This window comes from Myotis yumanensis, unplaced genomic scaffold (genome assembly GCF_028538775.1).
Source record: "Myotis yumanensis isolate MYYU_CA2020_CCGP unplaced genomic scaffold, mMyoYum1.0.hap1 SCAF_8, whole genome shotgun sequence".
Lineage (NCBI taxonomy): Eukaryota > Metazoa > Chordata > Mammalia > Chiroptera > Vespertilionidae > Myotis > Myotis yumanensis.
The window spans coordinates 85,972,333-85,995,396 of record NW_027223759.1 but is presented as its reverse complement, the minus strand read 5'-3'; the positions used below and the strand labels follow the sequence as shown (position 1 = coordinate 85,995,396).

At 59.4% G+C, this 23,064-nt stretch overlaps 1 protein-coding gene across 1 annotated transcript in view; it reads right to left on the bottom strand.

Annotated features, from left to right (window-relative positions):
• GLI2 (GLI family zinc finger 2) overlaps positions 1-23,064 on the bottom strand; it is a 225,570-nt gene that overhangs the window by 5,380 nt on the left and 197,126 nt on the right. The window contains exons 6-13 of the mRNA XM_070423488.1: positions 17,527-17,728; positions 16,077-16,290; positions 15,078-15,200; positions 11,826-11,960; positions 6,910-7,059; positions 3,529-3,693; positions 1,774-2,055; positions 22-358 (exon numbers count right to left, since the gene is read on the bottom strand). Of these exons, the coding sequence (XP_070279589.1) occupies positions 22-358; positions 1,774-2,055; positions 3,529-3,693; positions 6,910-7,059; positions 11,826-11,960; positions 15,078-15,200; positions 16,077-16,290; positions 17,527-17,728 (1,608 nt within the window). The remainder of the gene's footprint in view (positions 1-21; positions 359-1,773; positions 2,056-3,528; positions 3,694-6,909; positions 7,060-11,825; positions 11,961-15,077; positions 15,201-16,076; positions 16,291-17,526; positions 17,729-23,064) is intronic.

Here is a 23,064-nt window from a genome sequence, read left to right as displayed (position 1 = left end):
CACACCAGGACCTCCACTCACCACTTCCCGGGAGGGGAGGCAGCTTGGGGTTCCGGGGGTGTGGAGCTGGCCCGGCCCACGAGCAGGAATCTTTAAGTGACTTGAGCTTCTCCTTCTTGAGCTGCTCTAACCGGTGCATGGCGGTCATGTGTTGGCGCAGCTGCAGGCCGCCGGCGGAAGGGGCGGCCAGGGCTGAGGTGTCGGCCCCCGGGGGCGTGTCATCCAGCGCTGTCAGGTCTCCCAAGCTTCCAGGCCCCGTCCCCGGCAGGTCCACCCCGCTGTCATTGTTGGGGGCACTGCCCAAGGGAGAGGGCTCGCTGCTGCAGGATGACTGGGCCCCAGGGCTGGCCTGGCACAGCTGTAGAGGACGGGGTGAGGTCAGATCGGCAGTGTGAGGACCACCTGGCCTGCGCCCAGGACTGCACCCACAAGGCACCCTTGCACACCCAGGGGCGGGAAGGAAGCTGCCCTGTGAGGACCGTTCGAATAATATCTTCTCTCAACCTTGGCCTCCCCAGCTACAAGATGGACCTGAACTGCCTTCAGAACAGAGTCGGTGGGTGGAAGGGACTCATCGGCGTGGAGAGGACACCAGTAACTGTCAGCCCCTTTGCCCCGCACCGTTCCTGTGCTCAGCCCACCCTCACTCATGCCAGCCCGCCCCACCCCACTCGGAGCTGGCGAGTCATCAACAGGTGGACACCTTGAAGCTGTGCCCACAGAAGCTGCCGCAGCCGCGTGAAGTTGACATGAAAAGCACTTGAGCATTCCCAACAACCTCGATGTGCACGATGAAGGATGGGGAGCGTGTTCAGAAGGGAAATGACAGGCGGGAGGGGGCCTGTCAAAGGGCCATCCCAGCAGCCTTCGTTCTGGTCAGGGCAGAGGGGCTGGGAGCTCATGGCGCATGACAGTGCAGAACCCACGGAACCCGGACCTGAGCCCTGGTGAGGCTGACGCTGGAGGAGCACCTCTGGGCTCATTCCTAGGCTGATTGCTCCAAAATTCCAGACTTCTCTTTGGGAAGCAGCAAATCTCCATCCTGTCCAGGCACCACCCACGTTCCTCAGCTCACGCCACACCTTCTGTAAGTCAGTCCTCTGTCCTCTGCAGCCCTAACCCTCACCTCCACTCTGCCTGTCCCTCACGCGGGGAGGTCCCCACTGCTTGCTCCTGGGCCTGTCAGCTTGACTCCTGCTGCCAGCCTTGCCTGTTCCAATGGTCCTACCTGCCATCTACCTATCCAAACCCACCTTCCCCTGGACAGGCCCCCAGCCCACCCTCACTCATGCCAGCCCACCCCGCCCCCTCAGGCTCACCTCAGTAACGTCTATCCTTGGGGGAGGTACAGTCGGGGAAAAGGTGGAGACAAAGAACAGGTGGTTAGAACAAAAGGAGTGGAGGCCAGAGGGGTGAGGATGCAGACAGGACAGCGGGCAGGGAGCCCGAGGCGGCTCTGGTGCTGGTTAGAAGGCAGACACCGGGAGCCACTCCGCCCCTCGCAGACTGGCACGTGGGGGCAGGCACTCCCGTCGCCCACAGCCTGCCCAGCACCACGGGACCTGCCACAGAGCTTCTGTGAGGCCCACGGTGGTGAAGGAAGGACAGTCGAGCTGCAGAAAGGAGGCACAACGTGGGGTGCTTGGAGAGGGGGCCTGGGAGGGCCCCCAGCTGCAGGTGGGGCGCTGGACCCAGGCGGTGCTCTGGAATGGGCCTGGCCTGCTGGGTGTGGCTTCCCGGGGGACGGGGCCTCCACTTCCCAACTCTGCTTACCCCGGAGCTCTCGGTCTTGATGGCTTTGACGTGCAGGCAGTCCTCAGCGGACTGGCTGGTGCTGTTGGCCTCGGCGCTCTCCTCGGAGCGCTGGCCGCCAGGCTCAGTGCCGGCCTCAGGGTCCCCATTCTCCTTGAGCAACAGGGCGCGGAGGTGCACGTCGTTGCGCTGCTTCTTGGTGACGTGAGCGTCTGGGCCGTGCACGGTTTTCACGTGCTTCCGGAGAGAGCTGGGGTCCGTGTAGCGCTTGGTGCAGCCTGGGATCTTGCAGATGTAGGGTTTCTGGGAGAGAAGCAGGCGGCGTTACGGACGGGCCACGAAGGCACTCGGCATGGGTGCATGCCCCTCTGGAAGCCGTGCCGCCTCCCGTGGCAGAGCCTGGCTGCCACTGCTGGAAGGCGTGCCCCGTTTTCAGCCATGCCATCTGGATGGAAGGGGCCTGCCCTGCCAGCCTGTGTGCACGTTTCTGGCAGGTGAGCATGTGGCTAAGGGAGCCCCCACCACACGCTGGGTACAGAGATCAGAGACTGGAGGGAGGGGACAGAGCCTGGTGTGACCATCCCGCCTCCCTGACCAGGGCGCGGGGACTTTGGACATCAGGAGTGAGGGTGACACTTCCCTGTGCCCGTGAGGCAGCGCTAGAGCCCAGGCTCTCTGAGGAGGAGAAGACGGGTCAGAGGCAGAGGAACTGGCCCAAAGCTGCCCAGCAATGGGATGAGAACCAGGGTTTCTGAACCTCAGTCCTGAGCTCATATACATGCACACTCTACACCCACATACATACATGCACATTTATATGTGTACACACATGTCTACACACAGGCACATACCCAATACATACAGGCACACACATATACACATGTAGGAGTACACATGCTTACAAACACATCTACATATAAAGCACACACACACATACCTACATGAGTACATACTTACAAATTCACACCCACATCCTTCCCCACACATAATGCATACACATGTACAACCACACCCACATGCATACCCGTATTAACACAGGCATACACACAGGCACACAGTCACACACAGGCACACACCCCTCTTCAAGGCCAGCTCATCTGTAGAGACTGAGGGGTTCAGATACCTCTGGGAAGTCCTCTAACTTCTTACAAGCATTGGAGCAAGTCCCTTAGGGGTTCAAAATCTAGCTAAGCCCTGGCTGGTTTGGTTCAGTGGATAGAGTGTCAGCCCATGGACTGAAGGATCCCGTGTTCGATTCCCGGTCAGGGCACATGCCCCAGTTTCGGGCTCCATCCCCAGTAGGAGGCGTGCAAGAACCAACCAATCAATGATTCTCTCTCATCACTGATGTTTCTATCTCTCTCCCTCTCCCTTCCTCTCTAAAATCAATAAAAATGTATTTAAAAAAATGTATCTAAGCTTTTAGAAATGTTCTTTCCGGAGTCTCCCTGAGTGACAGTATTTGATCAGCAGGGCAGGGCCCGGGAGGTGGGCAGAGCGGACGCCATGGGCTCCTGCCCGCTTCCCTCCTAGGGCTCTCACCCCTGCCAGGGCTCTGGTTCCCGGGGGAGACAAAGGCTGCCCCGTGTCCCTCACAGGCCAAGCGGGACTGGCAGCACTAGCGGGTAGGCCTGGCCTCACCAGCTGCCAGGCCCTGTGTGCTGAGCTGACAGCTCAGTGGGGAGAGGGCACCTGGCACCTGGCCTCCAGTCGTCTAGAGGACACGGGGCGATGCGTGTGCACGCGTGCCCGTGGGGCCGGAGCAGCTGGCGGTACCTCGTTGGAGTGGGTGCGGTTCTGGTGCTTGGCGCGGTCCGAGGCGTTGGAGAAGGCCTTGTTGCAGCCCTCGTGCTCGCACACGTACGGCTTCTCCCCGGTGTGGGACCGCAGGTGCGTCTTCAGGTTCTCCAGGCGCGAGTAGGCCTTCGAGCAGCCCTCGAACTGGGAAGAGGCGGGTTTGGTGAGTGAGGGCGCCCCGGACCCAACGCGGGAGCCTGGCCTTGGGCCAGACACGCTCCTCCCCAGCCCTGTCTGCTCCTCCCCGCAGTGCAGCCAGGAGCGTGAACTCAGCAGTAACACCTACCCTCCCTTCTGATTAGGGAACTGACACCTGGCATTCCTGGGAAACTTGGCCGGGACTGAGACGCACAGAGGGATGACAGCCGCTGCCCGCCAGGGACAGCCCGCTGACCCCAGCTACGTCTCGCTCTGCTGGCGCTGCAGACATTCTTTTTTAAACCCAAATTGGGAATGTGGCATTACTTAGTTATGTTTTCTGCTTGTTTAAACCAACAGCACATTGTGAGACCATCAGCAAAAACTCTTTCAAATGCTTTTTTTAACTACTTCCCAATGCCCCTCCCTGATTAGAACTGTTCTGTGCATCGAATGTGCTGAGAATAAACTCCAGAGTCCTCGTGGCCTCGCCCTCGCTCTGGCCACCTCCATCTCCTCAGGTCCTTGAGCCCACTGGCTTCTTCCGGGCTGGGCCCTGGCACACAGTCCCCTTTGGCCAGACCCTCCCCCACCCTCCCCCCCCCAGCCCTGGACTGGCTCACTGCCTCTCCATCTTGTAGGTCTTCCCCACGAGCACTTCTCTGAGATTCTTAATCATGCTAACCAGCCTCCCCCTTTAAGCTCCCTCACACAATTTAGAATGATCTTAATCGCCCTGTGACCTGGCTCCCCACTAGGGTAAACGCTCCACGACCACAGTTTCCTTTTAGGTCTTGTTCATTTCTGCGTCCCTAGTACTTAGTGCCAGATGAAAGGAACGCCTTGGGGAGGAAGGGAGGAAAGGAGGGAGGGAGGGAAAGAGGGAGGGAGGGAAAGAGGGAGGGAAGGAGGAAGGAAGGAGGGAGGGAGGGAAGGAAGGAAGGAGGGAGGAAGGGAAGGAAGGAAGGAGTGAGTGAGGCGGCAGGGAGGGTGGGGGACCAGGAGTGTACACTTAGGATCCTGCAGCAGCATCCAATGTACCTGTGAGACCTGACCTCAGAATGACAGGGAAACCAGCAGGCACTGTCTCATTCTCACCCCCACCGCGCCCCTTATTTCTGACTGTCTGAGCACACGCGGCCCCAAAGGCCTTTGATCTGTTTCTGCTGCTCAGGGCTCAGGGCGGAGGACTAAGGCTAAGAAAATAACTTCCTGCGAAGGACCCAGAAGAGCCAACAGTCTTACAAAAGGAGGGCTAACTTGGAGGACTGACACTTCCCAATCTCAAAACTTAGTGTAAAACTACGATAACCTGCCGGTGGTCCTGGCACAGGACACAGAGATCAGCGTAGGGGCAGTGAGAGCTCAGGGCCCTCCTGTGCTCAGGGCTATCTGATTGTCAGAAGGGCGCCAAGGCCGGCCGCGGGGAAGGACAGTCTCTCCGACAAATGGGGTTGGGACAACGGCTGAGCCACGTGCAAAAGAAGGGAGTTGGACCGTCCCTCACGCCGAATACAAAGGTGAACTCAAAATGGACTAAAGACCTACAAGGAGGTGCTGCCCTATAAAACTAGACACAGGGTGGGGCAAAGCAGGTTGTCAAAACTCAGAACTTTGTGCTTCAAAGGACACTATCAAGAAAATGAAAAGATAACCCACGGGATGGGAGAAAATATTTGCTAATCATAAGGTCTAGGAGGACTACTACCATTCAGCAATAAAAATACAAATAATTTCAAAATGGGCAAAATATTTGAGTAGACATTTCTCCAAAAAAGATATATGAAGAGACCAGTAAGCACATGAGCAGACACTCAGCTTCATCAGTCATCAGGCAAACACGAGTCAAAACCACAGTGGCACGCCCCCGCAGTCCACCGTGATGGCGGGAATCAGAAGACGGGTAACTCACGCTGGCAAGGACGCGGAGAAACCAACCCCGCGCACGGCTGGTGGGAACGTAAACAGTGCAGCAGCCTCTCTGGAAATCAGTCTGGCTGGTCCTCAAAAAGTTAAAATAAGAGCTCCCATATGACCCAGCAATTCTGCTCTAGCATGTACACCAGAGAACTGGAAGTAGGTCCGCACAGAAACTTGTGCACAAGTGCTCACAGCAGCATGTTCATGATAGCCAAAGAGTAAAAGCAGTGAACATGTCCATCAACTGATGAATGGGCTAGAAAACTAGCAGCTACCCATACAGTGGAATACCATTTAGCCACGACGTGAAGGAATGAAGTGCTGATACACGCTGCACCGTGGGTGAGCCTTAAGAACAGGCTAAGCGAAAAGGCCAGGCCAAGGGCTCACACTGCACGGTTTCATTTCTACTGACTGTCTGCAGCAGGCAAGCTCAGGGGGAGGAAGCAGATCAGTGGCTCTCAGGGAGTCGGGGGAAGAGAGAGCATAACTGCTCACAGGTATGTGGCTCTGATTGGGGTGATGAAAATGTTCTGGAATTAGCTAGTAATTCACTACTTGTGAATATACTAAAAATCACTGAAATTGCACCTTGTTAAACAATGATAAACTTTATAGTATGTGAATCTTATTTCAAGGGAAAACTTGCTAACAAAGGTAACCTAGTTCATTGAATCCTGGGCAGCACCAATATTAAGACAGCCCGATCTCGAGGTAGTAAAATGAGAATAAAATGTGCATCTTGGAATCCATGAAACAGGGCAAGTCACGGAGAGGCGCTGCCAGAGGTTTCAGCTGCAGCCGTCAGCGTCTCACTGGGCCTACTCCCCTTTCACGAGGGACCGACTTCTGTGTGTGAAAAAGGCCTTACCGATCATCATCCCAAGCCCGTCACTCCATAAGGGAGGCTGTCTGAGAGGGCTTCTATTGTGTTCACTTAAAAAAACAGAGATTTTACCCCTCATGGCTCAAGCCGTGACCCCCAGTGAAGCTTTCCTCTGTGCAGGGCACAGGCTGCAGGTGCTGCCCAGCCAGCGCCTGCGTGGGTCACCCAGACACGAGAAGACATGAGAAGTGTGGGGCCAGCTGTGCTGGGAGGGTGGCAGTCACACTCCTGCTGCAGCACACCCTGAGCGAGAACCGAGTCCTGGACGACAGGTAGGCTCGGGGCCTCAAGGACCGAGACAGGCAGAAGGCCCAGGGCAGGAGCAGACCGAACAGCCTGACCCTGGGCTCAGCCCGGCTCAGAGCCGCTGGGGCCGCCCCGCGCCGCTGGGGGAGGGCGAGCGAGGGCGCACTCACCGTGCACTTGTGCGGCTTCTCACCCGTGTGCCGGCGCATGTGCACCACCAGCATGTACTGCGCCTTGAAGGGCTTCTGCTCCCGCGTGCAGGCCTGCCAGCGGCACACGAACTCCTTCTTCTCCCCGTGGATGTGCTCGTTGTTGATGTGCTGCCGGAACAAGCCCCGAAGGGGATGAGCCCGGCCAGCGCCTCGGACCCCCTGGTGAGCGCAGGCCACCCCCACAGACCACCACCCACTCTGTCGGGTCACCCTCCGGCCGCGCCTCCTCCTGGGGTTAGTGGCCACTAAGTGAAGACATACTGTGTGCTAATGTCTCGGCTGCATTTCCCAATTAGTCATCAAAGCGACCATCCCAGATGGTCAAAGGCACCCCGCTCACCCCAAACAGGGCTCTGGGCTCTAGTCCATGGAGGACTGGTGGCCATGACGATGTCCCGGCGTGCTGCACACAGTAGGCACTAATTAATTGCAGCGAGGCAGACAGGGTGCCTGAGAAACCTCTCCCGAGCTTGTCCCTGTTGTTCCAGGTGTTTACATTAAGTTTCTGTTATAATGGAAACGTCATTTCGTCCTGGTCTCCATCTGCGTCCTGATAAGCCGTAAGATGGCGGCTTTGTCCCTTTGCACAGAGGCCCAGCTTGTTAGTGGCTGCAGGGACTGACCCCCGCGGAGGACCCTGGGACTGTGTGGCACTGCCCATGGCACAGCGAGCCCGAGAAGGGAGCAGAGCAGCCAGCGACCGTGCGACTAGTGGGAAGCATGGCACTGGGACCCAGACCATCAGCTCGAGGCCCACTGGGGCGAATGGGCAGAGCGAGGCCAGCAGACACCCTGGGTGAGTGCTCCTCAGACCATCTTGGCCAGCACTGGCCTGGGCAGGAACAGGGCTAACTTTCCAGCCTGCCGGGCCCTGCGCCCACACATGGCCTCTGCCCTGGCCTCACTATCTGCATGGCGCAGGCCCAGAGGCTTTCTGTCTCAGGGAACAGCACGCGGGCCTGGGCAGACCCTGGGGTTTGAGTCACCTGCTTTGATTATCTAGCCGTGGCTGCAGTCCTCCCTGAAGCAGGGGTGTCACTCACTGCCCCCGAGCTCAGTCCTCCCTGAAGAAGGCGTGTCACACACTGCCCCTGAGCTCAGTCCTCCCTGAAGCAGGGGTGTCACTCACTGCCCCCGAGCTCAGTCCTCCCTGAAGCAGGCGTGTCACTCACTGCCCCCGAGCTCAGTCCTCCCTGAAGCAGGCGTGTCACTCACTGCCCCCGAGCTCAGTCCTCCCTGAAGCAGGCGTGTCACTCACTGCCCCCGAGCTCAGTCCTCCCTGAAGCAGGGGTGTCACACACTGCCCCTGAGCTCAGTCCTCCCTGAAGCAGGCGTGTCACTCACTGCCCCCGAGCTCAGTCCTCCCTGAAGCAGGCGTGTCACTCACTGCCCCTGAGCTCAGTCCTCCCTGAAGCAGGCGTGTCACTCACTGCCTCTCAGCTCAATCCTCCCTGAAGCAGGCGTGTCACTCACTGCCCCTGAGCTCAGTCCTCCCTGAAGCAGGCGTGTCACTCACTGCCCCTGAGCTCAGTCCTCCCTGAAGCAGGCGTGTCACTCACTGCCCCCGAGCTCAGTCCTCCCTGAAGCAGGCGTGTCACTCACTGCCTCTCAGCTCAATCCTCCCTGAAGCAGGCGTGTCACACACTGCCCCTGAGCTCAGTCCTCCCTGAAGCAGGCGTGTCACTCACTGCCCCAGAGCTCAGTCCTCCCTGAAGCAGGCGTGTCACTCACTGCCCCCGAGCTCAGTCCTCCCTGAAGCAGGCGTGTCACTCACTGCCTCTCAGCTCAATCCTCCCTGAAGCAGGCGTGTCACACACTGCCCCTGAGCTCAGTCCTCCCTGAAGCAGGCGTGTCACTCACTGCCCCAGAGCTCAGTCCTCCCTGAAGCAGGCGTATCACACACTGCTTCTGAGCTCAGTCCTCCCTGAAGAAGGCGTGTCACTCACTGCCCCTGAGCTCAGTCCTCCCTGAAGAAGGCGTGTCACTCACTGCCCCTGAGCTCAGTCCTCCCTGAAGCAGGCGTGTCACTCACTGCCTCTGAGCTCAGTCCTCCCTGAAGCAGGCGTGTCACTCACTGCCTCTCAGCTCAATCCTCCCTGAAGCAGGCGTGTCACTCACTTCCCCTCAGCTCAATCCTCCCTGAAGCAGGCGTGTCACTCACTGCCCCCGAGCTCAGTCCTCCCTGAAGCAGGCGTGTCACTCACTGCCCCTGAGCTGGGCCGTGTGGACATGTGGGTGGTGCCCCCGGGACTTTTATGTCCCCATTTTGGGCTGTGTATCTATCTGGGTTGGAAAGAGGTGGTGTTGGAGGCTCACACAGTGGTGCAGAGAACACTGCTCCCCTGCTCCCTCCCACTGGCTTACTCTCTATAGGCAGGGAGCGCAGGTCCCCTCCGCCCCTTCCTCGTCCTCGGCTCCAGGCCTGTCCTGCTGTATGCTGGTCAGGCTGGGCCTACCTCCCCAGGGAGGGCGGGGTGTGGAACATCAGGTCCTGCAGTCCCTCCTCTCCAGCCCCTCTCTTCTCTCATTCTCAGCTCCCGCTCACTTTCATCCCCTCCTCAGCCTCTAGACCCACACTGTCCAGTGCGCCAGTCACTCCCCACTTGTGCTCTGAGCCCCTGAAATGTGGCTGCTCCCAGCTGGGATGGGCTGTAAGTGTAACACACCTGTTTCAAACACAGAATGAAAAAATAAGGGATGTCAAATGTTCCAATATTTTGTTTTATATTGATCACATGTTGAAATGATAATCTCTTAGATATACTGGGTTAAATAAAATATATCATTGAAACGAATGTCACCTGTTTCCTTTCACTGTCTCTTACGGGTTTGCTCCTACATAATATAAAGTGACGCGGGTGGCGTGTGTGGCCTGCAGGGTCTTCTCCTGGCGATGCTGCTGTGGACCTTTGAACCCCGCAAGGCTGTCCGAGCTGGACACCAAAGCCTCGTGCCTGAGTGACAGGCCCCACTGGCGGGCACGCAAACGCCAGCGTAGCTGCAAGTAAAACCTACAGCACCTTGAACTTCCAGGGGAACCTTCTCTATTAGCCTCACTTTCCATTTTTAAAGGCTTTCAAATGATGGGAATGTGCCCTGACATTGCCTCTGTTTTTCTTACTGGTTTACTTAGCAACAAATTGTTCATCATCGACTGAGGGCTCCAGCCCGCCTGTGCGCCTGCCGCCATCCATCTTCCCGGGAAGCAGACAGAGCTGGTGAGGCGCCTGCTCCCCCTCCCAGGGGCTGGCTCTTCTGGGGCAGGTGGAGGAGCTCACCTGCAGCGGCAGGGACAGCCCAGGCACAGGCGGGAGCCTGCAGCGGGAGCCCTCCTTCCCGTCTGGACCCCTCTGCCTTCCTTTGAGGAATCCCTCCCTGCTCCTTGGGGCCAACTCACTCATTACTGAGCGCATCTTGTCATCCTGGTCTCACTCTGTCCGGCCCCTGCCAGGCCCAGATGCTGCCCCTTCTTCCTCTAATCGAATCTGATCTGTCCCATAACTCAGCTCCCACGTCCCTTCTCCACCTCGGACTCCTTGACGCAAAGAGTTTAGATAAGACCCTGCCTCACAGGTTCTATGCCAGCTGGGTGATGGTCCGCTAGGACATTTGTCTCCTGGATGAGAATGTGGGAAGAAAAACCCAAACACAAGAGAAGCCCACAGCACCGGAGAGCAACTGTGGCACAGATGGAGGAAGCGGAGGGGGTGGGCGGTGCTCTCAACCTGAGCTCCCAGCGCTGGGGAGAAGGACGCTCGCTCGGGGTGGCTCCCGGGTGCGAGCAGTGCGGGCACGCGTGTGCATGTGTGTGTGTGTGTGCGTGTGCGCCCCCTCCCCCCACAGTCACACTGCTAGTTTAGCGTGGGGCTCATCTTTACAGACACTCATTCACCAGGAGCGTGTGCTGGGACAGGGTGTGGGGGCTTGTTCTTGAATTTAAGTTCTCTTCCAGGTGGAGAAGAGAGGCGCTCGGGGCTGGCGTGAGGACAGGGAGAAGGAGGCAGAGGGGCGACCAGGCATGGGCTTCGCTCTCTGCTAAGTGGTTACGCTGGGGTCATATTCCATCTCCACACCCCTGTGCAGTAGGACTCACCCCACACAGGAGGAACTCTGCGGCTCACGGAGGCTGAGTGGCCTGTTCTCACCTGTTTATACCGCTGCCTGTGGTTTGAAGCCTGGTGCCTCCACGCTGAGCCCCACGCCTGCTCCTCCCACTGCACAAACTGCCCCGCGGCTGCCACAGCAGGTGCCGCTATGGAAGAGCTTATGGTGGGGACCAAGGCGAGGGCGCACCCTGACGGGCACCCAGATCAGGAGGTCTTCTCTGGCCTGATCTGCCAGTACCAGGCATGTTCACGCAGCCCCCTGATCGGGCGGAGACAGCCACCTGCACCTGTGCGGGTCGCTAAGCACTGCCTCCAAGCGGAAATGGCCAACTCCATCCTCCACGGGAGGAACTTCCTTCAGGTTTCGGGGCCAGGATCGCTCTTACCCTGCCATGCCGGCCGGCTTAGCGGACCTCACTGCCCTCTCTGCATTGGTTGCCAGGACCCTCAGGAAAAGGGTTTACCTATGAGCCACAGCTCAGAGGACTTGGATTTGCATACTAACTGGACTCCTGACTCCCTTTTATTGCTCATTTCCCCTGAATTGTCCTGTTTCCTTGTTTTTCTTCTAATCTCTTGTAATGCATATGTATCTGTAAGCCCCCTCTTAGACACAGGCCTGGATAAGGAATCATGCTGCCCACTTGCGAGGACACGGCACCCCTGGGAGCCTCCTCCTCCATCCCCTCCTCTGTCTGGGGCCTGGCAGGCTGCAGGCTCCCTGGGCCCAGGCCGTGCCCCCGCCGGGCGACGGGCCGGGAGGCTTACATGCACCAGCTGCTCCTGCGTGTCATACTCCTTGGTGCAGTCCTCCCAGTGGCAGTTGGTCTCGTAGATGACCACCTCCGCCTCCTGCTTGCAGTCGTCCCGGTCCAGGTCTTCCTTGAGGTCGGCCAGCTGCTCCTGCAGAGGAACAGAGCACTCCCCTGAGCCTCATCCAGCAGCCAGCCCTGCCCAGAGGCTGCCGTCAGCTCTGCACAGCCTGTGCCAAGGCCCCGGGCTGTGCAGGTGCACACACAGGCACGCGCACACGCACCGGCTTTCCCAGCCCCTCCTCAGCGGACTCCTGCCCATCACTCTCCCATCACACAGCCGTCCTGGGCCCCTCCCTCCTCTCGATGCCAACTTGTCATCACTAAGGCATCTCGCCACATCGTGAGTCAACTGACATGGCGAGGAGAGCAGGAGCGAGCAGGCAGTGGCTTTGCTGTTTAGCTTGGTTTCCTCTGCGAAGAGCCTGGTGGGCTCACAGGCCCTGGGGTGGGGCATTTCAGTCACAGGGTCTGCTCTCCACGGAGGCAAGAGAAACCCAACGGGCATCTGGCCTGGCCCTCCAGACCTCTCACTTTCATACTGTCCTCTCCTCCCAGGCACCCAGCACACCTGGATTTGAACCCAGGACAGCGAGGCTGGGTGAATGTGCTCGCACGTCCTCCCCGCAGCGGATCCGTGGAACAGCCTGCAATGGGGGCTTTCTTCCTGCGCTGCAGCCAGAAAGGAGGCTCGGAGGGCTCCTCGCTCTCCCAGACACACAGCGAGTGTGGAGGCCTGGACTTGGACTCCAGTCCCCCCAGCATGGAGCCCACGCGTGCCCATTTCAAGGTGACAGGCCTCCACCCAGTCACAGGTGCTTCAATTCAAAGGAGACAACACGTTTTACTCCAAAACCAGCAACAGACTGAGCATAAATCAGCGCCACCGCCTGGGAGGGAACGGGAGCTGGTGGAAGGGAGGCACCCGAGCCCCGGGCGGGAGGAAGGCCCAGGAGGAGCTGCAGAGGACGTCAAGGGCTCCCGGCTCCGCTGCCTCCCGATGTTCCACTGGCCTGCCTGCCAGGCAGGCTCCAAGCAACGCCAGGCAGAGCGGCGTTAGGATGACCTGCTTCCCATTCAGACTACCTACCACTGGCACAGATGTTCTGTCTTTCAAAACAGCCTCTGGGGCAAACATTTATAGCTCAGGCTGACGGGGAGACCTCTCCCCACAGTCAAGAGCCCCCCCAGACTCCAGACACTCAGCTTCACTCCTCACACTGCTTTGTGGCTAGGGGTGACGTCAGCACCCCGGCCCCTGCGGCCAGGGACCCGCCCTCCTGGCCGCCCTCAGTTGTTTGTGAACGCACCTTCCAATCAACGCACGTGTTCAATATACGCGCTATGAAGAGGAAAACGAGGTGTAGTGCAAGAAGTCCCCCGGCAGCTCCGGGTCGCATTACTCCTTAGAATGCCCCTGCCTGACTCCTTAGAAAGCGGGGCCGCGGGGCCTCCTGGTGCCCGCTCCGCCCTCACCCTCGCAGGAGATCTGGACCCGGACTGCATGCTCTGTTGATTCAGAGAAGAGGCTGCGGGGACAGGCGTGTGGGACGGGGATGGCGGGGATGGCGGTGCACCCGGCCCCCAGGGCGCACTGGGTGTCTTCCTAGCCCACAAGTTTGAGGCTGAGGCAGGGAGGGAGGCTGGGCTGCGTTTTGTGCCAAGGGAGAGCATGCCCACCCACCTTGCAGGAGCGGGGTCACTGAATCAGGACAGAGTGACACGGTGACAACCTCCTCATGATAAATGGCTCTCCTTCTCCTTCACAAATGAGGAGCCCAGCTGGGCAGGCAAGAGGGCTTATGGGGCCCTGAGCTGGAGGGGCTGGGGGTGGGGTGCTCCCTGTGCTCAGTGTGGCCTCCACCCGTCCTCGCTGCTCCCCGTGCTGCTTTCCCCAGGACGTGCGCCGCCCTCATCCATTCCCACCGCCCGATGAGGGCCGCCCCGTGGAAGCCACGCATCACACTAAGAGGCTTTGGCGTCAGCGAGGGGAGAAGCATTTGTCACCAGCCCCTCTGTCTGCCTGACAAGAACAGAACCCAATATTTCATAAAAATTAAGTGCCCGGAGCATGCCCAATGGCTCGCAGTCTGATAAAGGATGGCGTGACAGAGGCAGGGAGGCAGGGACAGGGGGCCTGAGCACCGCTGGTGTCAGCGCTGTGACAGGGTAGTAACGGATGGAGGCCAGGCCACCGTGAGAGATGGGGTGGGAGGCTCATCTGCGCGGTCAGCACTCACCCCGAGCCCTTCCCCCACAGCCTCTGCTGCAAGAGCTGGACTGTCTGCCTGTCCTCTCGGATGTTGGGACCAGGAGGCAGGGTCTCCCGAGGGACTTGCACAGGGTCTCAGCCCCGCAGGACCACCCTGGCTGTGGGTCGCTCCGTCCCTCACCTTCCCTGTCCTTCCCCGTCACCACACACTCATTCCCTCACATGTGCATAGAGTCCTTGGAAACTATGATTTCACAGTTACCGTGCACCAGGCCCGGTGTAAACCCTGATGGCCTGGAACCAAACCAGACCCTTCCCTGAGAGGGCCACCTCCCCACAGCGCCCGGTGCAGTGCAGGAGGCAGCAGAGTGACCCGGGGCTAGGCTGGGCACCTAGCTCTGCAGGAGGGTCAGGAAAGGCTGAAGTGGCAGTGAAGGGGGCGGGGCTCCAGGGGAGGGAGCCGCTGGACAGGAGCCTGGGCCATCAGGGGACACGAGCACCTCGGTCTTGTGCTGCATGAGGGTGAGGGGAGTGTTGGGGGCGAGACAGCTGCAGCCCCAGATCATCCATTCACTTAATCTGATGACATGTTAGAGAGAGGAAGGGAGAGTGAAGAAGAGAGAGAAACACTGGTTGCCTCCCATACTAGCCCCAACCGGGGATTGAACCTGAAACCCAGGTATGTACCCTGATGGGGAATCGAACCAGCAACCTTTTGGTGGATGGGATGACGCTCAACCAACCCAGCCACTCCCGCCCGGCAATTCAGGGTGTGTCTGAGGAGCCTGTAAGGTGCAGGGTGCTGGGGACACAGCTCTGGTCCTCCCTGAGCTCAGGACTGTTCGCCCTGCCCACCCTGGCTCAGTCATTTGCTCATTGGTTCATGCAGGCAGCCACCTGTTCATCCTTCACCAGCATAGGCTCAGGCCCAAGGCTGCTGACCCCGCGGACGAGGCCTGGCCCAGCCTGGAGACGTGAGGGTGGCGGGCAGGTTACCTGCGTCAGGGTCACCGGGGAGGCTGGTCGCAGGCCCTCGGCCTCCGTCTTGACCTTGCTGCGCTTATGGATGACGATGGGGTTCACGGTGCTGCTCACAGCTGACTCGCTGTTCTGCTTGCTCTGAAGGGGTGCAGAGGAGAGCCTGTCACTGGGAGCAGGGAGGACACCCCAAACCTCCGGACCCTCCCCACACAGCCTATCTGGGCCAACCCTTGTGTTTGGAGTGGGAGAAACTGAGTCCTTCCAGCTTAGTCCCCAGCCAGGGGCATGGCCAGGAGAGAGCCCGACAGCCTGCCAGCAGCTCGCGCCACGTCCACGGCGGCGGAACAGAGGCCTCTCTCTGGGAAGGGGGCTCGGAGGACTGGGTGAAAAGGGGGAGGGACTGAGAAGCAGGGGTTCACGGGGATGTACCACACAGCACAGGGAATACAGTCAGTGACACTGTAATAGCTATGTATGGCGCCAGGCGGGTGCTGGAAATATCGGCGATCACTTTATAAAGAATATGATTACCTAACCAATATGCCGTACACCCGAAATTAATACAAAATAATACTGAATGTAAACTGTAATTAAAACATAAAATTAAAGAATTTTTTAAAAAGATGGTCTTTGGTGAATCCATGCTCCAAAACTAAACTGCACAATATTACTACTCATTAATCCATTTCATATTCTGGGCACGGAGCACCTACACTGTGCTGACTGTGAATTCTAGGTTTCCCCGTCTACTTACCTGTCTGCTGCGCAGGCGACATCAGAACTGAGGCTGGGCGCTGCCCACAGGAGTGGGAGCGGTGTCAGGACCCCTCCCAGGCCTCCCACCCAGCCTCATCCAGCCCCGGCCTTTCAGTCATATGGCCTCTCCACAGACGGCACCCCGAGCCACACCCGCACCCCGAGTCCTCCCGCACGTTGCCAGTGTGAGATGGGGACCGCCAGCCCTTGTGGAGTCGGAGATTCAGTGGGCCCGCTCCGCGCCCTGCACCCGCCTACCTGGCTGGCGTCATTCAGACAGTTGCTGCTGCTGCTGAGCTGGGTGGGCGTGGTGCTGATGGAGGTGAGGGCCATGGGCTGCTGGGCCAGGAAGGTGGGGGAGGGCTGGATCAGGGGCGGTGTGTGTCCGAAGGCCGAGCCCAGGCCTCTCTGCTGGCTCAGGATCTGCTGGTAGGCCACGGGGTTGATGGGATGGGGGAAGGTGAAGGCTGGGCTGCAGAGAAGAGCAGACGAGGTGGTGGAGCAGAGGAGAGGGAGGGGGGCCAGGGCTCTGTTAGGCCAATACTTCCTGGGCAGAGAAGGCCTTGCCCAGGGATCGGATGGGCATGTGCTCACCTCACCATCACCACGGCTCTGCCTCACTCCGAACCAGCAGTGGCTCTCCACTGCGCCATCCCAGGCCTCGCCTTTCATGCTTAGCCTCCAGACCCTGGCCCAGGGGCAGCCTTCACCCTGGCAGGTTGGCCCCCAGATTCCGACCCACCCCACCCTGGCCCTTCACGGCTCTGGTGTGACGCGCATCCTTGCTCTCTATGAGCCCCACTTGGCCTCCGAAGCCGTTCTAAAGCCCTCATCCAGGAAGTGAGCCCTGAGCCCTCCGGGGCACAGCCCCCTCTTCTTCCCCTCCTACTGCACTTGGGTCTACACGGCCACTCACACTAGCCTCTTTCCAGAAGAGGCCACTGAAGGAAGAAGATGGCCCCGGGGCTGAGCGTAAAGGAGCTGTGGCTCCCCCCTGCTCCCTCAGATCCCACCCTGATGGAGGGCGGGGATTGGCGGTCATGTCCTGAGAGGCCCTGCGGACAGTATGGTGTGGGCCTCCTGGAAATGGGGCCCCAGGCCCCGTCATCCTCAGGTGACCGCAGCCACGGCTGGCAGCCTCACGGGACGGAAGCTAAGCCAGCTCACACCCTGACCCTCAGAGATGACAAATGCCTGCTGTTTAAGCCGCCGAGTTTAGAAGGAATCTACTGTGCAGCAAAGACAGCGGACATGTCTGTTACCACTTCTACTTCTGGGTCCTGGGCCGAGCTCTCCCAGCAGTCCTAACACCTCTGGCCTCTCGGGATGCGCAAGGGGAGCACATGGTGTCAGCCGAGTCCTCAAACAGAGGGGCTGGGCTAGTGGCGTTGACGAGGTTGGGGTGTGCCATGTGGTGGCCATGTGGGAGCCTGCTGCCGGCCAGAGACTCACTCGCATGGCCCTGGTCAGTGTCACTCACCCTGTGTGCCCCCAAGTGGGTCCGGGACCTGGCTGCTCTACGGCATTCCCTTAAATACTAGGAACGTCACCTTTGACTTCGGGACCAATCTTTCAGGACAGGCCCGCCAGAAATTGTGTTTGGGGCAGGAAGTCCTGTCTTTCTTCTCTGGTGAAAGCGCTGACCCTCCCTACTTGGTCCCCAGTCCAGCTGCCAACTCCCAGCCCTCCGCTCGCCGGCTGGGCTCACCTGAGGGTGCCCGCCGACAGGTGCCCGTAGGAGCCGCTGGCGGCGGAGCTGCTGCGCGAGTTGTTGATGTAGGCCACCAGAGAGTTGGGGGAGGTCCGGATCATCCGCTGCAGGTCCAGGCTGGCATCCGACAGCGGGGAGATGGACAGCGCCCGCTTGCGGCTCAGGCGGGGCGTCACCCGTGGGCTGGAGAAACGCGACACTGTGGGACAGCCAACCCAAGGCACATCAGCAAAACGTGTTTGGGGGGGGCGTGAGGGGGCAGGTGGACTGCAGGTGAAGGACAGCTCTGCCATTCTCCAGTTGTGGCCTCTTGGGCCAGGGCTTAGCCACTTTCAGCCTCAGTTTGCTCATCTATAAAATGGACTGATCCACACGAGGTGTGGTGAGGATTTAAGAAGCACAGGTCAGATGCTTGAGTGAATCCGAGCACTGAATACCATCAGCGCCCTTCCTGTTCGGGATGCAGGGACCAGCTGGACCCACAGTGCCTGACGCAGGACAGCCAAGTGCACAGGGTACGTGAACCACCCACGGGGCCAGCACCAAATACTTGCCGGTTCGATTCTCAGTCAGGGCACATACCTGGGTTGCAGGTTCAATCCCCAGTTGGGGCATGTATGGAAGGCAACGTATTGATGTTTCTCTTTCACATCAATGTTTCTCTCCCTCTCTCTCTAAGCATGTCCTCTAGTGAGGATTAAAACCAAAACAAAGGGCCTGGCCAGTGCCCAGAGCCCCTCTGTCTGCCCAGACCCGCCCAAGCTGGCCTGACCTCTAAAAGGCAGCTCAGTCTTCCTAGTTTTGAGTATTTGCTATTCATGTAGATGAGATTATAAATACTATTTGATCCAGCTTCTTCATCCAGCGCTAGTCTGTGAGATTGCTCTGCACTGCTGTGTGTGGCAGTCACTGGCTTTTCCATTGTTGTAGAAAATTCCATCGCGTGACTCTGTGGCCAGGGTAGCCTGATATGTCCCTGGGGGAGAGGTCCTATGTGGTCTGAGCCCGTCTGAGCAGGCACCACGAGCAGGGCCAGGCTGTGGGGAGCACAGCATGGGGGGCGGGCCAGGCCGTGGGGAGCACAGCATGGGGGGGGCAGGGCCAGGCCATGGGGAGCACAGCATGGGGGGCCAGGCCAGGCCAGGCCGTGGGGAGCACAGCATGGGGGGGGGGGCAGGGCCAGGCCATGGGGAGCACAGCATGGGGGGCCAGGACAGGCGGTGGGGAGCCCAGCACAGAGGGGCCAGGCCAGGCCAGGCCGTGGGGAGCACAGCACGGGTGGGGTGGGGGGGCAGGGCCAGGCCGTGGGGAGCACAGGGTGTGTTCAAGCAGCCAGTGGGGTTGTCTATAGGCTACCCCTCCAACCCAGGCCCACTGACTGGAGGATGGGTGGGCAGGGGCCAGCAGGGCACAGGGAGAGGCTGTTTCACACAGGTATCCAAAATGCAGGGCACAGCAGCCACAGAATTGACGTGCACTTGCTGAGTGCGGGACACTTCTCACGCCTCCCTCATCCCCTCACCGCAGCCCTGGACTAGGGGACCCCTTTACATGGAGGACACCGGGCCGGAGAGTCTGGACAGGGTGGAAACCCTGGTGTGTGGAGACGTGTCCAGTGATGTCAGACCATTTCTAGGCCGCTGTGCTGTCCAGAGGGGACCCAGGGCCTCGCCTGGGGTGGGGCTGCAGGAGGAGCTGTCTGGAGCCAGGGCAGGTCCTCGGCCCTCCCTGCAGTTATGCATGAACAGCAGTCTCGCCTGACTCCTGGGAGATATGCTCCAGGACCCCCATGGGATCCTGCGAGGGACAGGAGCGCACCCTACACACACTTGTAAGTGTTAAGTAGTTTCACCTTCATAAGCACCCGATACGGAAGGGGCTGTTATTAGCCTCATGATACAAATGACAAAACATTTGTCCCCGGCAGCCTTGGCAGAGAAACAGACAGGAAGGCAGGTAGATGGCCACCAAAACCACCCACCTCACAGCTTCTGCTCAGGGTGAGGAGGGGAGGTATCCTGGGAGGGTGCTCCTGGCGGGGTGGGGTGGACACACACACCATGTGGGGGCCCATAGCCTGTGCCAGCCGGCCACACAAACCTGATGCTTCGTGGCTGCCTTGGCGCATGCTACTCAGCCTCCATGAGCCTCGGTTTGCCCGTCTGCACATGGGGGCAGTGTGCCTGGCTTGCAGGGCTGTCGTGAGAACACATGGAGCGTAGGAAGGGTCGTGCCTAAAACCCAGCAGAGCGTCCACAGCGGGACTGTGAGTTGATTCAGCTTCGTCAGGGGCCAGGAGGACTGGAGGGCAGGCTGAGCCCAGAGTGATGCCTGGGGCAAAGGACAGCGCATCTCGAAAGGATGACGGGGCCACCCCGCAGCACAGCGTCCCTACACACTCGCTCACCTGCCCGTCCGGGCATCCGCTAGCCTCTTCGTTCTTATTCACCGAGTCACACCGCGCCCGCCCTCACTTTAAAGGGAACTCAGAGTAAGAACAAAAGCGTTAGGAGCAGCTGGCAAACGGGGAGATGTGTGTGGGGAGACAGCACATCATGTAAAGCAGAAATACACGCATCTTTGTGATACGGTTTTACAAAAATGTTTTGCTAATATTTGGATTTCCACCCTCTCTTGCGCCCTTAACAAGAGGAAACAGGCCAAATCTGACAGTGATATTCATCTCCGTTATTCCCACCCCTCGAGGGAAATGTGTTTATTAATGCGCCTCTTCCCTTGATAAATTACTAAACAGAAAGAAAAGCCTGGCACTCATTCCCCGTGGCTTCTCCTGTGATTTATGACCAGAATTGGTGGAGCCGCCGCATCCGCTCGTCTGTGGATGCGCCCGTCCTGATGTCCGACGGCCTCCGGGCGACCAGCCACAGCCTGCCCTAACCTAGGCGGGCCCGACGCTGCCCATTCCAGCCGCCGCTCACGTCTAGACCCTGTCTCACCACTAGTTCTTTCTTCTGCTCATTCATGTGTTTGTTCCTCACCCAGCAGACCCTTGCGCAGTGTTGACAGTATGCCAGGCAGCGGCTGGAGGCCGCGGGGTCTGCAAGCAAGGAGGACCCCCGGCCTGTGCTCCTGGAGCTCAGCTTCCAGGTGCGAGATGGGAATGCTGGCTACCCGCCAGCAGGGTTCGTTAGGTGCCACCTGTACTGGGTTGGCCCAGGTGGTCCCGAGTGCTCAGGGGGTGGCTGCATTCCCCGGGAAGGCCGGGGAGGGCAGGAGATATGGGAACAGCCCTGGACCCAGGAGACCCAGGTTCCCATCTGGCCCGGTAGCTGTGAACTGGGTGGCTTTGGGTGAGTCACTGAAGCTCTCTGAGCTGGCCCCCCACCTGTAAGACAGGCCAACAGCACCTACCTCCGGGTGGCTGTGGGCTACTGACCAGCATATCCATAGCTCTGGGTGGACCGCCTCTGGACCCAGGAACCTGGGCTGAGGGCGGCCAGAGGGATGCAGGGATCCGAAGGACCCAGGAGCCATTTTTGCTCCAGATGCTACTGTCGTCAGCACCGGGCTGGGACACACCCTCCCTGGGGACAGCGGGCCGCGCCCCTGTGGCAGGCTCCTGGGCCCTGAGTCCTCGGTGGTGGGGGGTCCTCCTGCACGGCCCACTCTCACCCAGACCGGTTCTGGACTCACCGAGGAGAGGCTCTAAGGACATCCAGCCGAGGACCTGGCCCTGCCCACTGAGCTGCCCGCAGCCCCTCACCACCCTGATGGGGTGAAGAGGGGGCCTGGGCTTCTCAGCCTGACCAGCCCCGGGTCCTGCTTCTGTGATGTGGGGCTCCAGCTCAGCTTCCTCACCTGTAAAGTGACTTCAGAAGGCTTGTCTCACAGGGCTGTTGGCGCAGGTCTAGCAGGTGGCCCGCTTGCCTCACTAGCTGCGCCTGCCCCCGGCAGCCTGCCCCCGGACCCCGACCAAGCCTCTCCTCGGCCTCTCCTCGGCGGCAGCTGGCCAGAACTGCCTGCCTTGGGGCCGCCGGCGGTCCCTCCGTCAGCTCCGCCCGCCTCGCTGCGGTGTGATCAATGTAATTGGTTTCTGAAACCCCCCTGGACCCACAGGCAGCATAAAGCACGGGCGTCAGAACGGAGGTGACATCCGAGTCAAATTAGTGTCAATATGACAATAAAATATACAGCTTGGAGGAGGTATGGGCTGTAAACAGACAACATTTCAATTGGAAACACTTCCATCTTCCCAATGCGGTGGGAGTGGAGGGAGTGCTTGGCGGCGGCTGAGCCGCTGGTAAATCACCGATATTCAACCGACAACACGAGGAAATTCCACTTTAGGGCGCTGATGACGGCGAGAGAATCCCGCTCTCCAGAGAGCCCTCGGCAGAGGGTAACCGTGGGTCCCTGACTGGTTATCTGCTGCCTTCCAAAGTCCCCGCCCCCCTCCGTGCTCTCCGGCTACAAGTCAGATCCTTTAAGAACCAGAGGCAGCGAGCCTCCACCGGCCCCAGGAGGCCAGAGCTCCCAGCAGAGGGGCCGGGCTGGCAGGGAGATGCCCTTTCCTGCCCCCGCCTGGCCTCCCTGGGAGGCCTGCAGGGCTGGGCTCTCAGCAGGCGCCCCACCAGGGCATCCCCTTCCCGTCTCCCCTCCCCATGCCATGCTTTCCCCTACGGAGGGTGCCTGCCCGTATAAATGAGATTATTTTAGGCTCGATGGAGACAGAGACAGGGACGCCTTCCTCAAACATGATCAGGTTTCCCATTTTAAAAAAATGCTAAGTTCCATTTTAGCATCCATTTCTTCAACCCCCAAAGGCAAATCTATTAAAAGTATAGTATTAAATAAAGAAGTGTGCAGATGGCCCTTGTCTGAGGTGAAATTGTGCCATTGGTTTGCCAATGAGTGGACGGGGCCTGCTCTGCTGGATGCGGACCCTGGAAGCCGTCTCACACCCTCCCAGGCAGCCTCAGCCTGCAGACCCCGCCCCCACACCCACACCCTGACTTGACAGTCAAAGCCCAGGAAAGTTCTCTCTGCCCCACTGTTCTGCCTCCTCTTGGGCTGTGAAGGAGGTGCTGAGAGAGGAGGCTGGGGGGGGGTGGCCTTTGTCCTGCCAGGAGCTTACACGGAGCAGCGCCAGGAGGGAGGACACGGTGGCAGGGCCTCGCTGTGTCCCTCGCACCTAGAACGGCGCCTCACTCAGCCTGAGAAGCTGAGATGCCTCCCAGGCCGGAGCTGGAGGGCGATGCCTCCCTCTGTGCCCTGATCCCTGAGCCCGGGCGTTCTCAGGACCGAGGGGCAGAGTGACAGCAGTTGGTATGATGAGTGTCAGCGGCAGCTGACCCAAGCTGGGCGTCCTTGTGCCCACTGTGAACCCACCTCCTCACTCCCTGCCTTCCAGTTCCGATGCCCAGCCCTGTCCCCCACCCCGTGTGGCCCAAGGCTGAGAGCCCAGAACACAAAGCTGCCCTGTTCCCAGCCCCGTCCCGGCGCCCTGCAAGCTGACAGCTCTTTTCCAGCTGTTTCTTCCCGAATGAGTTGCATCTTCCTATCCCAGGTGCGTTG